The sequence below is a fragment of the Cryptomeria japonica genome, chromosome 2 (genome assembly GCF_030272615.1).
Source record: "Cryptomeria japonica chromosome 2, Sugi_1.0, whole genome shotgun sequence".
In the NCBI taxonomy this organism is placed as follows: Eukaryota; Viridiplantae; Streptophyta; class Pinopsida; order Cupressales; family Cupressaceae; genus Cryptomeria; species Cryptomeria japonica.
The window spans coordinates 45,912,708-45,928,955 of NC_081406.1; the positions used below are offsets into that span (position 1 = coordinate 45,912,708).

Consider the following 16,248-nt stretch of genomic DNA (forward strand, 5'->3'; position numbering starts at 1 on the left):
AAAGATCACCAAGGTTGAAAACGTCATTTGCAAAGTGATAAACAAGGGGTGAATGCTAAAAAATCGCAAATTTGGGCTAGAAAATGAAGTTCGCTCCTGTCCCTCAGTCAGGGACCAGGGCGATAATGATCTTAGGAGGCATTCGTCTACAACATTGATCGATCAAGCGCAAGATTCCTATTTAAATTGCCAGTTTCAACGTAGAGGAAATGATTTTGAACGTAAAAGGCGAGAAAATCAAGGCCAAAATGAAGTTCGCTCCTGTCCCTCAGTCAGGGACCAGGGCGATATGGTTTGTACCTATACCTCTCTCATGTTTTGGCGCCAATTAATTTTTGAATTATATTAAATGCTAAAAAATCGATAAAAATTGAAATATTTTAAAATTGGCATTTAAAATTGCGCATGAACATTTAATTAATTATTTTTTGCCTTTAAAAAATCGAATTAATTAATTATGAAGGCATTTTTAATTAATTATTAATTTTAATTAAATAAGAGGGTGAGCGCTTGGGTTTTATTTTCTATATTTTAATAAAAGTCGGCCTTAATTTTTAATTAAAATTTGTTTTTAATTGCTTTATTTGCCAAAGTCGGCCTAGAGGGGATTGAGAGGGTTAGCGCCTATAAAAGGGAGGTGGTTTATTGCATTTTAAAACATCATTTAATCATCCTTTGCATGCGATTTGGAGAAGACAATTACAAAGTGCGAATTTCATCAAGGAGGTGCGAAACATCATCAAAGGGAGTGCGAACTTGGGTTGGAGTTGAGCGAACTTGCCATCATCACGTTGAAGACCCCTAAGGTTGGCGAAGTTGCTAAGGAAGACGTTCGTTTGAGGAAGATTACATTGATACATCAAACATCGATTTTTGCCTAGGCGAATCGCCTTATTTTTCATTTTTAGAGTTAAGCTCTCAAGAGAGGTATGGCGAAGTGATCCCTTGTCTTAATTTTGAATGTTGATCGTCCTAGCCTCAAGTTTAAATTTTGAATTTTGAAATTTTGAATTTCAGTAGCTCGATCGTATTTAGGAAATGATAACTCAACGATTTATCATGAAGTTTCCTAATTTAATCTCTAATCTATAGTTATACATTGCAAAATCCATTACTTATTATGAAATGTTGTGTAGGTGTTACAATGGCAACCCCGAAGGCGGGAGCATCCACCAGTCGTCCAGCTCTCATGAAGGAAGATCAAAAGAACGAAGAACTGGAGACCAAGATCGTGTCTAAGTGGAGTAACATTGGAGATACCAACTTGGGCAACTTCAGTACAAAGAAGTTTCGGGAGGTCCCTTATATTGGCAAGCCATCACCTGTCGCCAGGAGGATAATTGAAAGTGGCATCATTAAGGCGGCTGGCTTTCCTCCAGCAGTCCAGTGCCATGAGTTGATGATCAAGTGTGCTCGCCATTATGATCCACAGTCCAGAACGATCGTGTCCAAGGAGGGAAACACTTTAGCTTATCTTTCAGAGGAAGCTATAAGTGAGGCTTTCCATCTTCCAGAGCACAGAGATATGGTCTACAAAAGCATAGAAGGAGCCAGGTCCATGTACGAAGATGATCCAGATGCTTGCTTAAGCATCATCAATAAGAACTGGTTACTCAAGAGTCGTCCTCGCCTGAGCAAGATCCCGAACACACCACATAGGATCGACTTCCAGGAGGAGTACAGAGATTTGATAACAATGCTCAACCGAGTCACAGAAGCCCCTCAAGCCTTCTACTTTGAGAAGTGGATGTTCTACTTCATCCAAGTAATAGTTCAAGGAAAAGGAACAATTCATTGGGCTAGAATGATTAGCCATTGCTTGGACGTACAGTTAAGGAGACTAAAGGCTACCAAATCCTTCCACATGAGTTCATACATCATATATGCCTTGATCAGAAGCTTTGAGTATGCAGGACTACCTCACAGAGGAGTGATTGGAAGAGGACCCAGCGAGGTCAGAGTTTGTGATTCCTATGTCCACTTGCATCATCCGCCAGGAAGTAACTACAAGTTAGTTAATGATACCTTCACGATGAACATCACAAGGACGTTGCAAGGCGGGATTCACAACAGGCTATCACAGGATGCACAAGAGCTAGTAAAGAGGTACGGTGCTTGGTTTATCCAATTTCCGAAATTTACTTATATTAGAGTTCATGGATGTCCTTCACCTCCATATATGTTGCCGAGATATCCGACAGACAGAATTGTGTTACTTGAGGTAACAAGACAGTTGGCAGCTTATGCGAAGGCGTTCAGACACAGACATGGGAATGGAGTTCCTGTACCTATCATATTAGGCAATTCAGTTGAGGTATGTCCTAATGCTCTAGCCATGGATGACGCAGAGAAGGAGTTAGCTTTGTATTCATTTTCATTCTTTGCCTTGAGAGAAAGCTTTGATCCACATGGATATATGGAGGAGACAGTCGGTAGGAAATATAAGCATGAGTTTCAGATAGAAGATTTTATGATGAATCTCTTAGATGATCTTGAAGTGAAAAGAAAAATGCATTCTAGATTGCCTTTGGATTTCATCAGGAAATGCAAGATTTACAAAGTGGCCGACCAAGCTCAGGACAGTGGTAGACATCTCCAATCATCCTATGATCGAGAAAGCAAAACAGTAAGGTTAGATTGGAATGAGCCCGAGGTTGTGGATCTAGATGCTTTGATGGCTCCAGTCTTGTCTTGTACTCGCAGATGGGTTGATGTGCAGCATCAGAAGTTGAGAGAACAGGGCATAGCTATGACTTTCACCTTGGAGGAGAGACCAGCTGAAGGTGGAGCAAGTGTAAGCGAAGGCAATCCTAATCCTAGAAATGCAAGTGAAGGCAACCTTCGAAGCGCAAGTGAAGGCAATCTCCATCCCAGAGGCTCGAAGAGGAAAGAGAGACCTGAGAAAAGAGAGTCTTCCAAGAAGAAGCAAGAGGCCAACCGAGATCGTTCATCAGGCACATCTTCTCGACAGGAGAAGAGGACATTTGAGATAGAGGAGTCTATGGAATCTATGGTACAAAATGATAAAGAAGGACAGGCACCTCAAAGGTCACCAGGGGGATCTCTCGAGGATAATGAGTTGCATGAAGATAGGGAAGATAACGAAGTAACATCTCCTCCCAGACAAGAAGAATTGCTTAAGGAGATTCAGGTTAAAGAAACAAGATCGGCCATCCCAGATTGGTTAAAGGAAAGACTAACGAAGGTAATTGTGATCGAGGACGAGGACAATGTGATTGATTTAGAGAGCCTTGTTGGACATTCTCAGGAAGTGACAGAGAAGAGAAAGGCTACTAGGATGTCCAAGATAATTAGAGATGAGACTGGATCCAGAAAATTGCAGATAGCTACACCGGCAGTGGACAAGTATGAAGGTGAGATCCTTGCAGAGGAATATTATGTAGAAACATTTGAGCTTGGTCCACTTACGGTCGAGCAAACACTGGATGATGCCACCGATTCATTTGAGGCATTGAAAGACAAGCTTAGAGAAGAAATGGAGAAAAATAGAAAGCTTGAGAGAGAGGTCGGTGCATGGAGAACATATTTCAGCCATCTCAATCAGCCTTTGGGACGTCAGGATCCAGCAAGATCACCCGTACAGGCACTTCCCCTTCAATCAATTGGTGAGGCAGAGAGAGTCAGGAGTTTGGTCCAGCTTATGAGCTCATGGATTGACAAATCTCATACAGTTGCCATGGAATTTGCAACAAGGATGATGCAGACCATTCATAGGGCTATCCAGGTTCTTGAGATCATCCACAACTTGATGATAACGGTAGCCACTTTTGCTCATACCAAAGATGTTATCATTCCTGTCTTGCAAGTAATCAGACAAACACCAAGGAAGGTCCTAGCACAGGAAAAGATAATGGATGGAGGACCTCATAGTTTGCTTCAGTGGTCAACCTTACTCCAGATGAAGGAAGTTCTCTTCGAGGACATCAATACCAGGTGTAATCATGTTGAGGAGGTTATCCACCCGATCCAGGACAGAGTATTTGAGGTACTACGTACCATTCTTGGTAGGAGGATCGAGGTTGAGACAGATGTGGATTTGCAGGAATTGGAGGATAGAGTCAAGGTCATCTTTTGCAAGGATGCTAATGTTATCACAGATGAGCAATGGGACCAGATGTTTGCTACCATGCTCTTGATTGAGAAGACTAAAGAACTTGAACCTGGATGGGACGCTGCTCTTCTCAAGGCATTTGATCAGGTCATCCACTTAGAAGAAAGAATGAGGAATCTTCCCGAGATTCCAATTGCTGAGATCGAAGGAATCGTATCAAGATTCATTGCATATGCTAAAAAGGAGCATTGGAAAGGCAATAAGATTCTAGATGAGAGGTTGTTATAGATAACATGGCACCTTAATTGTCATTGGTCTATGCCTCCTAGATTTTTGTGCCAAATTTAATATTTGGCTATGCATTTAATATTGTTCAGTAAAAAGGGGGCTATTTGTAATAAACCCTAATTAGAGTTTAGGTGTCATAATCTTGGCCATTGATCTTCTTTCGATCTGGACCGTTCATTGTAATTGAGGATGCTATTTATACCCTCATTTCTTTTCATTTTGTAACTAGAAAAATTAGAGAATTAGAGAGATATTAGAGATTAGTAATTTGATTTGTAGCAAGATTGAGCTTTGAGAAGGGAATTTCAAACAATTGTTGTACATGATGGCTTTGAGATCAATAAAATATTGAAGTTATGGTGTTTTATTGCAATACTCGTGGTTATCTTCATGGTTGTTCATTTTCTTGAATCATTCTCAATCAAAGTAGTGTGTTAATTCGAAGGACAAAGTGTTGGACTTGATCTTTGGTAGGATTCGCTTTCCAAACCACTAGCTTCTTGCTGATTGTAGGAACGCCTTGCGTGGTTGACTAGAGATATTTGAATCGCTTAAACCTTCAATCGTTGTTGTATCTTGGATATGTACCTTCGTGGTAGTGTCCTTGATCTTTGATGTATTGAAAAACCATTTGTTACCTTAGAAGATCGCATCAATTTCAATTGAGTTGTTAATTTATGGCAATATTGAAGTTGGTAGAATCTCACCAAGTCTCGTCCGCATTGAGTCATTCTTAGGGTTAGACTAGATTAGATCTCTTGCAAACCCTGCTCTTTTGCTATTTTTTAGAGCTTGTTTAGTTTAGAAAATTCTTCGGAAACGTAAGGCCCCTTGATGACACAACAATCACAACGACCACTGGTGCTTATCCACACGTAGAGACCCTACCAAAAAGAACATTGGAGTCATCCTAACTGATCCTTCTTGCGATATCTTCAGCAGTTAGAGACTTTATTCAAGAGAGGATAAGATGCCTTTGGGTATTTTATTCTGTGTATGATTGTGTACAAAATACACGTCAACAGGTATGAGCAGATTCATGGAGAAAATTTGAAGAGGAAGTTTGCATACATCTATCATATTGTACTTTGAAGGTTGGAGCCTTCTATTCTAAGGATCGGGAGGTTGGTGCCTCTCATTGAAAGAGATTGGAGTCTCTTTGTTGTTGGTACTCAGGTGTGGGGATTGGCGTCTCCAGTAGGTTGGTGCCTACAAAGAGTGGAGGGAGTTGGTGTCTCCCGTGGGTTGGAACCAACAAACTTATTGTAAAAGATTATTATATATAAGCAAGTAATGTCATGGTTTTCTCCCATAAGGGTTTCCACATAAATTGTGTGTTCTACTTGTTTTGTGTAATTGTTGCATCCTATGTTGTTGGTACATGCATCTGATATGCTCATGGTATTAAGTTGAAAAAGTAAAAATTGTTGTTATATGGATTCGACCCCACCGCACCTCCTCCACAAGCCCCAGTACAATCATGCGCTCATTAATATCAAACCTGAGATCTGAAATCCATTTTCAGATTGATGTATCCTTCTTTCGATGAGATTTGGTCTATGTTGGAGCTTTTCTAAGGTGATGTATCAGCCTGTATGTTCGAGGTGTTGGGGACAAGCTGGGTGAGTTTCATCAGCATGCTTCCAATGCAATATCAAACCAGTACCAGCATAATATTCATCACTCATCAAAGTATATTGTTGTTGTTTCAAGCTGGGTGGATTTGTACATGATTTTGGCACTTTGGGTTCTATTTGGGGTGTTATGGCGATTCCGTCTTATCATCAGCACTTTATATCAGCAGTACTTTCCTTTATCAGCATTTTTCTTACAGCAGAGACATATCCATTTGATATGGTTGCATGTGGACTAATATTGTTAACATTGGATGGTAGTATCAATAGTGTATTTGGTACAAGCTCTTTGATTATTGTACTCACCCCACTGAATGAGCGGTAGCTTTTTATTGATTCACACTGAATAAGTGGATGTTTTGGTTGCTACTCACCACACTAAACAAGTGTTTAACTTGTAATAAGTTTTCCCACTGAATAAGTGTAAGTGGCCTTAAACTTTCTGACTAAACAAGTGGAAGAAGCTCGTTTTCACTTTCAGTAATGCATATGCTAAATAAGTGGTATAGGCTAGCTTGTCATCTGGTGCTTTGCTTTCATCTGTTACAATTTGATTTGATATGTAGATCCTTTCACTATATGCTCTCACCTTTCCCATCACAAGAACTGGGTGATCAGAAAATGAAAAGGGATATTGCATCATAATCTCACTTTCAGTTGATGTGATTTTCAGAAAAGATTTAGGATGGAAAACCATCCAATAATTACTTGCACCACATGCAAGCAGTACTGGGCATACCTGTTGACGTGTCTGAAATCGCATTGCTGCAAACTCCATACGGCCAACGCAGAATAGAATAAACCTGCTGAGTATCCTATCCTCTCTTGAGATAAGGGAATCCCTAATGCCATTTTCTACGTTTGATCAAAGGGGACGACCTCAAGGTTTTGATTGTCAGGTCTTGACTGCAGGATTACTCAGTGATCGATGTGATTTGCTAGGAGCACAAGGTAACTTACGATTTGCAACAAGTTGGTTTGTTGCGATTCTCGAATTACGCAATAAAGAGCAAAAGGAAAGGGTTAGGAGATCTAAAACTAACAACACGGGTATGCGGGTAGACGGATTCAACATAACCAATTCCTGCTTGGCCAGAATAGCTCACAACCTTGCAGGAACGGTGCAATCTTCAAAGGGACTTGGAAGGTTTTCAGACTGGAGACGCACGGCTAAGCACCCAATTCTGGCGCAGCTCAGACGAACCCCTGCAATTGAACTACGCACAATTAAAGGCTAAGGTTAACCATACAAAAGGATACACAATCAGTATATCCTTAATGGTATGAGCCTGAATCTATCAAATACCTACACACCCAAAATAGAAAGATCTATCTAAAATGCTGAGAGAAACCATGCAAACAGGATGAAAACAAGAAAATAAACACCAAATCAATGCCTATATATTGATTTCCGCTGCCTATTACAACAATTTCTGCAGCATCTCTATGCTACTGCTTAAAATCTAACCTATTCTAACTCTAAAATCTAACCCTCTCACCAGAGTCTAACTATTTAACAAAAATCTCTAACTATCTAACCATCTAACCCTTTACAAAAGAAAGGCCTCTGCCTGTTATAGATATTACAATTTTGAATGGAAGGCTAGGATGGACTGCATCCAAGGGTCCTGATTTGCCTTCCAGAAACTAGCAGCCTTAACCCATGCCCATTAAATTCTCACTCATCCATTCAACCACAATTTCAACTACTTGCCACTATTTGGCTTCAATTTGAGTCTATCTGGTAGTTGGACATAACTGTCCACAACTGACTTGTTTCCCCTTTCTTTCAAAATATCTGAGTGGGACCTACAAGCAGTTTTACAATAAAACAATTTCAACTTTTTAGAAATTGAATTCCTGGAATTAAATCCAGCTGTGTGCTTTTTCTCGATAAGGCATAAACTTGCAGCATTCAGAGTGTTCTTTGGTCTTTGGTCCCGGTGGTGGACTTCATCTTTGTTCAGCAGCACGGTTCCCAATGTTTGGTTGCTCTTGCGCTCCTGCAACGCGTTCCCACATCTTTTTTCTTTTCCAGTCTTCAGCGCCTGGCCTTGATTGCAATCCTTCTTCGATTTGTGTTTCAAGTCTTTCTCCTGGTTCTTTAATGACATCCCACGACCTGCAAACGATTAATTTCATTTCAATAAATCAATTTGAAAAATTAATTAATTAATTTAACAAATATTAAAATTTAATGCCTGGAGGGTCATTTGAAAATTTCCCAAGTTTTAATGCTTTTACACCTTTCGCGAATTTAGTTGTTCCTGGCAATTTCGGGCAAGAGGGGCGTTCGAAAAGTTTTAAAAACTTTGACATTTCATCCCTTAATGGTGAATTTCGGGATTTTGGGCACTTTTGCAAACTTTGGGATTTTGGAGTGTTTTGCCAACTTTCACTTTTTAACATTTTGGCTTAAAGGCCCAAATTTGGCCCTTTGGGCACTTTTTGCAACTTTTTCACTTTTCAAATTTTCACTTAAATGCCCAAATTCGGCCCTTTGGGCACTTTTTGCAACTTTTTTACTTTTCAAATTTTCACTTAAAGGCCCAAATTCGGCCCTTTGGGCACTTTTTGTAACTTTTTACTTTTCAAATTTTCACTTAAAGGCCCAAATTCGGCCCTTTGGGCACTTTTTGCAACTTTTTACTTTTCAAATTTTCACTTAAAGGCCCAAATTCAGCCCTTTGGGCACTTTTTGCAGCTTTTTCACTTTTCAAATTTTCACTTAAATGCCCAAATTCGGCCCTTTGGGCACTTTTTGCAATTTCGGACCTCTAGCCAGTTTTTGCAACTTTTAGCATTTTCGGACCTTATGGGCATTTTTGCAACTTTTTGCAATTTCGGACCTCTAGCCAATTTTTGTAGCTTTTTTTAACTTTTCTCTTCAAGAAGTGCAAGCTTGGGCACTTGGGCGAGTTTGTCAACATTGGTACTTTGCATATTTTATCTCCTTTGTATCCCTTGGCGAAAATCGGCATTTCAACATCATTGCAGGCTTTAACTCTTTTTTCACATTTAGGCGATTTTGCAAGAATTGGGGAGTTTTAAGTTCGCAATATGGCCCTTTGAGGCATTTGGTTTTAGCGGCACTTGACCCTTCATATCCCCTTCCTCTTCCGCAAAGACAGAAAGGCACAAACCGGGGGGTCCCTGTCCAAGACAGGGATGGGTGTGCGATTCGCACAACAAATACCTAATCCAAATAAGTTAGATACATTGTACATAGACATTTTATTCATAGATAAACACTGCCAAAAAAATTTAATAACTCAATATGATTATTAGAGAATATATAACAAAATGTTTTTTACACATAATACTAAAACTTTGCCTATAAATTCTGTCCAAGTTGTAGAATTATTTGTTTTGACTGCAGTTTACAAGCTGAAATGAAGCACAGTTTGTAACTATAGGTATTGATATATTGTTTTAAGTATGGAATGATGTGCAAATTTGAAAAGACGACCTAAGGAGTCTTTGTAATGTCCCCTTCTTAGCCAGCGTCAATCAATTAGGATTAGTCTACCACCAGGTCCTCATAGACTAACAGGATGGATAGAGGACCCATGATTGGGTTAATTTTCTCATGGTTCAAACGGTATGCTAGAGTGGAATGGAGGTATCAGTTATAATTTACAAAATATTAAAGTTGCTAAATTAAAACCTTATTAAAAACCTAAGTTATACTCCTTCAAAGTTCACTTAAGTCTAGAGAGGGAGTGAACATCCCTTGAGGAGAAGGAAAAATGGTTTTAGTGAGAAATTAAAGTTAAAGCCAACTAAGGATTATAATTAAAGGTGGGCGCTTGGAGAGAAACCCTAATTAGGGCATAGGGTTTTAAAAAAGGCAACTTGAGGAGTCATTTGATATGTTACATTGGATATTATTTCATCCTTGCCCCTTGAGAGGAGCTTAGCTGAACCCTAGGGTTTGGAGCAGCTTGTAGAGACGAAAAACTACACAAGTCATCACACCTGCACTTGTGGAAGATCTTCTTAGGGTGTGTGAGGAAGCTCTACTTCTGCAGTTTCATTTGGGCTTAAAGAAAATCACTTTTGAAGTGTATTTGCTGGTTATGGCTGAGTAAGGTGCCTTCTTACTAGGACAACCCTTTTCTTGGGTATATTTGGAGCAAGGCAAAGTCATAACCTTTTCTGTTTGGTGTTGGTTGTAACAATTTTTCTACATTGACAAAGAAAGAGGCAAATTTTGTAAGAGCTTCCAAGATTTATGAACCTTTAAAGCAATTTTCTGAGTGAGGTGTCTCCTTATTAGGCCGACCCCTCTTGGACGACATTGTAGCTCATAAAATCATTACAACTGCTGTTTAGTATTGATATTGACCAGTTTCATCCTTTGCAGTGGGAAAGGGAAGATTTGATAGCTGATTTCAAACGATTGAAGGGATTTTCTGGAGTATTTTCTGAGTAAGCTGCCTACTTATCTAGCCAACCCCTTTCTTGGCCATAATTGGAGCTAGAGTCACTATTTTGATACTGTTCAGTGTTTGGGTTGCAAGGCTCTATCATTAACAGCAGTTATACCAAGTATTTCACCATACTTCAGAGGGTTTGAATGAATACAATAGCAAAATCAGAACTACATCAGACCAAACCAGTTCTTGCAAAGTGAAGTGTTTCTAGGGTCAAGCACCTAGTTTTGGAGGTACACTTCTACACTTTTGGGCGCCTAAAAAATACTTCAGATTTGGGAATAGTTTGGGAGTGGAAAAGAATGATTTATTGTCACTGCAATACATTTTCTGAGTGACCTATGTGGCTGCCACCTTGTATTTCAGACCTGCAATCAACTGTTTGAGAGCTATCTTCATCAAAGTGCAAAGAGTTTTTCCTGGGTATGCCTAAATCACATATGTAAAGCATTATGCTAAACCGGGTTACTAGTAATTTTATCAAATTTTGAAGTTACAGCTGTGTAGTAAAATCTGGATTTTATTGCTGTATTAGGCTATTTCATGATTTCACTTGTTAATGGCATTTCTACTTGATAAGACTTTCTGGGTATTTGATAAATTGAGTTTTAAAGCTATCTTAAGTATATGCATTGTAAGTTCCTTTAGAAATCAGAAAACAAACAAAAAAATACTATAGTTTGCAGTTTACAGTGTTCCGGCTTTGGGATGTGACATTACAGTCTTTGCTTTCCCTCTGTATTGTGAACATTTTAAAGTGCTTGAAGATTTTCTTAGGTAAAGTTTGCATCTTGGCCAAGCTGTAAATCATTGGTTTTGTCAATGGTAGAGATGGCAAGCCTATTACAAGAATATTGTACATTCTGGTTGGAGAAGATGTGCATGTGCTTCATTTGGCAGAATTGTGTGGTTCCATTTGTTTGATGTAATAATGTGTACTATTTTATCATATGGGAGCAATATGTGCTTGAACATTAGCTGCAGTGCGGAGCATTAAAAATGGTACGGTGGTAACATCAGCCAACACAATTTTGTTTTCAGCTTTATTTTTGTTTTTTGTTTTATAATGATTGTTACGTTTCATGTAATTGGAAGTTGTTTTGGGTAAATGTAGAAATATTAATGCTACGCCTGTTCAAGTATTTTTTGCTATTTTATCCAGTTACAAATTGATGTGTTCTATTGTAGCTTTCCTACAATTTAAATCCATTTTTCTGCTGCACAAAGTTTTTTGCTGCAAGTTATTGTTCCTGTATTGTACTCCTTTTTTCAATGTAATGTCCTTATTAGTATTTCATTTCATTTGACTTCTTAACTTTTTATCATTCCAATTTTATTATTACCCAAACATCAGAACTTTTAACCAAAATAATTTCTCAAACTTTATTTCACATCCATATATTAGTATATTACATATTTCCTTTTGAAATCTCTTAACAAGATAATAATTTATTATCTCAGGTTGCCCTCAACATCAGGCTGATAAAAAAATTTAAATAATTTAGCATCCACAAATAATTCTACCATAAAGATAAATTGATATCACTTCATTGTTAACTAGACTCTGTGTTAATGAATTAACTTATATTTGCTTTCTAGTTTTAACTTCAGAATTATATTTACAACATTTACAGTGTAAAATAAATTTTCCAACGTATAAGAACCATATCAAAAAATGATGATTAAATGATATTTCATAATATCTAATCACCTATAGTTGGTATATTATCTCATTTTTCACATTTTCGCTTACCTCTCACAATGCTAAACTTTACATTACCAACTAAACAAAACTCCACCAAGAAATTATGTCCTAAGAATGTACCATAAGGTTACAGGAAAATCCACCATCGTAATTCTTTGATGAGGGAACCTCTGCCATAACCCCTGGCACAGGGTTATAAGAATCACTGCAAAACATTTCGATCAAATTTAAAATCAAGATTTTTTGGAACCAAGTGATATTAATTCAAATTAAGAAATCTGGATTCTGAATATCTCCCAAAATTTGATAAATAACATCTCTATATTGTAGTAAAAAATGAGGAGGAATAAAGTGCATGTTTTAATTGTTCAGAGAACAATAAATGTTCCTGCTAACTTCTTTACAGAAAACTGTTATGGCAAGTTTGTGGTATTTGCAAATTGAAAAATTATACCGAAAGATTAATTAAACGTGTTATGTCCTTACAGTATAGTACATTAACTTATTTCAGGATATAATTTTTTTATTGTTAATTTAGCCACCACAAATTAAAGCAGTTCATAATATGTGCAATAAGATTTCACCATGGTCTTCCGTGCCCCAAACATTGATCAAAATCTCAAGGCCTCCTACACTTGAATCAGATTTTGATTAAGTTAGATTTGTTTTGGAGATTAACAAGAGCTTGGTACAAATTTTTTAATATTTGTTTTCAGACTTAAACTGACTTTTAAGTGCACATTTTATTTGTAACTAAGACAATAACCAGTTGCCTAAAACTTAAATAATGAAATATTTGTTATATTCTATGTTACAGGGTCCTTCACTTTTGCTAGTCGCACCTGTGTGAGTTTGGTATGCATGCGGGTTCTTTTCTGGTCTATCCCCAAGTCCGACCCTAGGTGAATCTAAGATGAACGTAAGGGAACCCAGTGGAACCCAAAGGCTGCCCAAAAAGAAACCCAAAATATTATTTTTTGAAAATATTTTTATAAACAAAAAAGTGCCTATGTATGTACTTTCGCCATTGAGTGATAAAATTGTGAAAATGGTGTGCATCATAAAGGTTTGTGTGGTTTCAAAGGCCTTAATTTGGGATAGGTGGTGAGGGCTATGCCCCTCAACCCCACCCTTATCACAAGAGGGAACATGCTGTAATGTCCCTTGCCAATTCTGATATAAATTTCTGACTTCTTGACCCTTGAAGAATAATGTCAAACACTTTGCATATGACTGATATAAAAAAATTCAGATTTGGCTTGACATTATAAACCTATTTTTAATAATAGAGGTGACTTGCAAACCATAGAACAAGATTTAGGATGATAATGCAACTTCAATTCTTAATGTTTGATTCAATAACATGGATTGGTAAGCAGAAATATAAGATCACAGAAGACTGTAATTATGACAAATAGTTAGCATGCAATCAGACACATATAACCAAACTTATCACTCCTTTATTCGGAAGTCTTTTGCTCAATATTATTTCATTATTATTAAAGTGCACACGTCTCATGATATGTGTTATCCCCTTATATCGTCATAAGATAATTCTGATTTTTCAGATCAGCAGACTGAGCATGAGGATTCAAAGACAGAGAAGGCTTTAGAAGTGTCTGAGAATGAGTTAGAAGGCAAAGGACCCACTATGTGCATCTCTTCTTTACATCGAGAGGGTACTTTCAGGATGCGAGGAGTGTTAGCAGGGCAGCGAGTCATCACCCTCTTTGACACAGGTGCCACGCACAACTTCATTGATGAGAAGTTGGTAGCAAGGCATGGAATTCAAACACAGGAGTTTGAGGGAGTTCGAGTTAAGGTGGCAGATGGTTATACACTCATATGTAACAAAATGATTACTGACCTCCCTATGCACTTGAGTGACTATGAGTTTAAGGCAGATTTCTATGTAGTTAATATGGGTGACATGGATGTAGTACTTGGCATGACTTAGGTACACCCTATTGAGGAGCTTACCCTTAATGTGAAACATATGGAGCTGAGATTTGAAGCCAATGGAAGGAAACATGTGCTCAAAGCAATTACAGATACGAGCTTGCGAATGATCTCTTTCAAGAGGATGGAGAGATTAATTCGCCATGTCCAGGTGGAGTGGGCAACCGAGTGTAGAATAATGCCTACTCAGTTGGAGTAGCAGAAGGTAGATTATCCACTCGATATACAGGACTTGTTGTCTAAACACCCCAAGGTGTTTAGTGCTATCCCACCAGGTAGACTACCCTACAGGGGTATTGAGCACATCATTGAGCTTGAAGAAGGAGCCAAACCTTTCGTGATTACACCCTACAGACAGCCAAAGAAAACGAAGGATGAGATTGAAAAAACTATTAAGGATTGCTGGATATGGGTTACATTCGACCAAGTAAGCCGCCTTTTGCTTCATCCGTGGTATTGGTTAAGAAAAAAGATGGAACACTTCGTATGTGCATTGACTATCGAGCTTTAAATAAGAGGACCATCAAGAACTGATACCCCATACCATGCATCAATGAGTTGATCGATGAATTGCATGGTGCTTGCTTCTTCTCAAAAATTGATTTAAGGTTTGGATATGATCAGATTCGGATGAGGGAGCAGGCTATAGAGAAAACAACTTCCTAGTGTCACTGTGGTCACTTCGAGTTCTTGGTTATGCCTTTCGGTTTAACCAATGCGCCAGCAACTTTCCAGTCCACTATGAACTGGGTATTTCAGCACCAGTTGAGGAGATATGTCTTGGTATTTTTCGATAACATCCTGGTGTATAGTAGGACATGGCAGGAACACTTAGCACATTTGGACACAGTATTGGAAATTCTAGAGAGGAAGTCCTTGTATGCCAAGGAGTCCAAGTGTGCATTGGGTTTGACGGAGCTACTATATCTTGGGCACATCATCAGTGCTGAGGGGGTACAGATGGATTCGGATAAAGTCCGAGCTATTATAGATTGGCCTACTCCAAAGAATCTGACACAACTTAGAGGCTTCATGGGATTGTGTGGGTTTTATAGGCGTTTCCTCAAGGGTTTTTCTCAGCATGCAGCACCTTTGACCAACTTGACAAAGAAAGGGGTTTTCGTTTGGACTGATCAAGCACAACAGTGTTTTGAGAAGTTCAAACAGTTGATGTCTACATGTCCAGTGTTGGCTCTACCAAATTTCTCCAGACTGTTTGAGCTACAGTGTGATGCATCGGGTGAGGGAATTGGTGCAGTTTTGTTGCAAGATAAGCACCCTATCGCCTATGAAAGCCGAAAATTGAGGGGCCCTGAGCGTACTTATAGCATCTATGACAAGGAAATGTTGGCCATAATGCATGCTTTGGCCAAGTTCAGGCAATACTTGGTAGGGTCTAAATTCAGCATAAAAACAAACCATAATAGTTTAAAACATTTCCTTGGGCAGCGAGATTTGAATGATCGCCATCAGAAGTGAGTGAGCAAACTGCAGGCATATGATTTTGACATCACTTATGTCAAAGGGAGGAATAATGTGGTTGTCGATGCTTTATCTCGTAGACCTCATTTGAATGCTATGATTGAAATTACAGAGGATTGGAGGCATCTGATCGCAGCAGAGTATGCTAAGGATTTGTGGGCCTCTAGCATTATGGATGGTACAGTGCAGGATAGCAGGTACTCCATTGTGAATGATCTCATCATTTACAAGGGAAGAATATTTTTGATACCAAGTTCAAAGATGAAGAATAGGATTTTGAGAGCTTTACATGATTCTCCTATGGGAGGGCATCCAGGTTATTATAAAACATATAGGCAGATTAGGGAGCGATTTACCTAGAAGGGCCTCAAATCCTATGTTCTTCATTATGTCAGAGAGTGTCCTGTTTGTTAGCAGAACAAACAGGAGCATACATATCCAGCAGGTCTTCTCCAACCACTTCCCATTCCTGACAGGAAATGGGAGTGTATTTCAATGGACTTTATTACTGGACTACCTAAAGTCCATAGCAAGGATTGTATTTATGTAGTCGTTGATCGGCTCACAAAGTTTGCTCATTTCTTTCCGATCTCAGCTACTTATTCAGCAGTTCAGGTTCCAATTCTTTTCTTCCGAGAGGTTTTCAAACTTCATGGGCTACCTCGGACTATA

The 16,248-nt window shown here is 38.7% G+C and overlaps 1 protein-coding gene across 5 annotated transcripts in view; it reads right to left on the reverse strand.

Moving 5' to 3' along the window:
• The window catches only part of LOC131075027 (probable 3-hydroxyisobutyrate dehydrogenase, mitochondrial), a 158,358-nt gene that overhangs the window by 56,394 nt on the left and 85,716 nt on the right, over positions 1-16,248 (reverse strand). For all 5 annotated transcript variants that reach the window (XR_009362168.1, XM_058011811.2, XM_058011809.2 and 2 more), the window contains one exon: positions 12,256-12,340. Coding sequence is in view for 4 of the 5 variants with exons in the window: in XM_058011811.2 (XP_057867794.1) it covers positions 12,256-12,340 (85 nt within the window). In the remaining variant the exon portion in view is untranslated. The remainder of the gene's footprint in view (positions 1-12,255; positions 12,341-16,248) is intronic.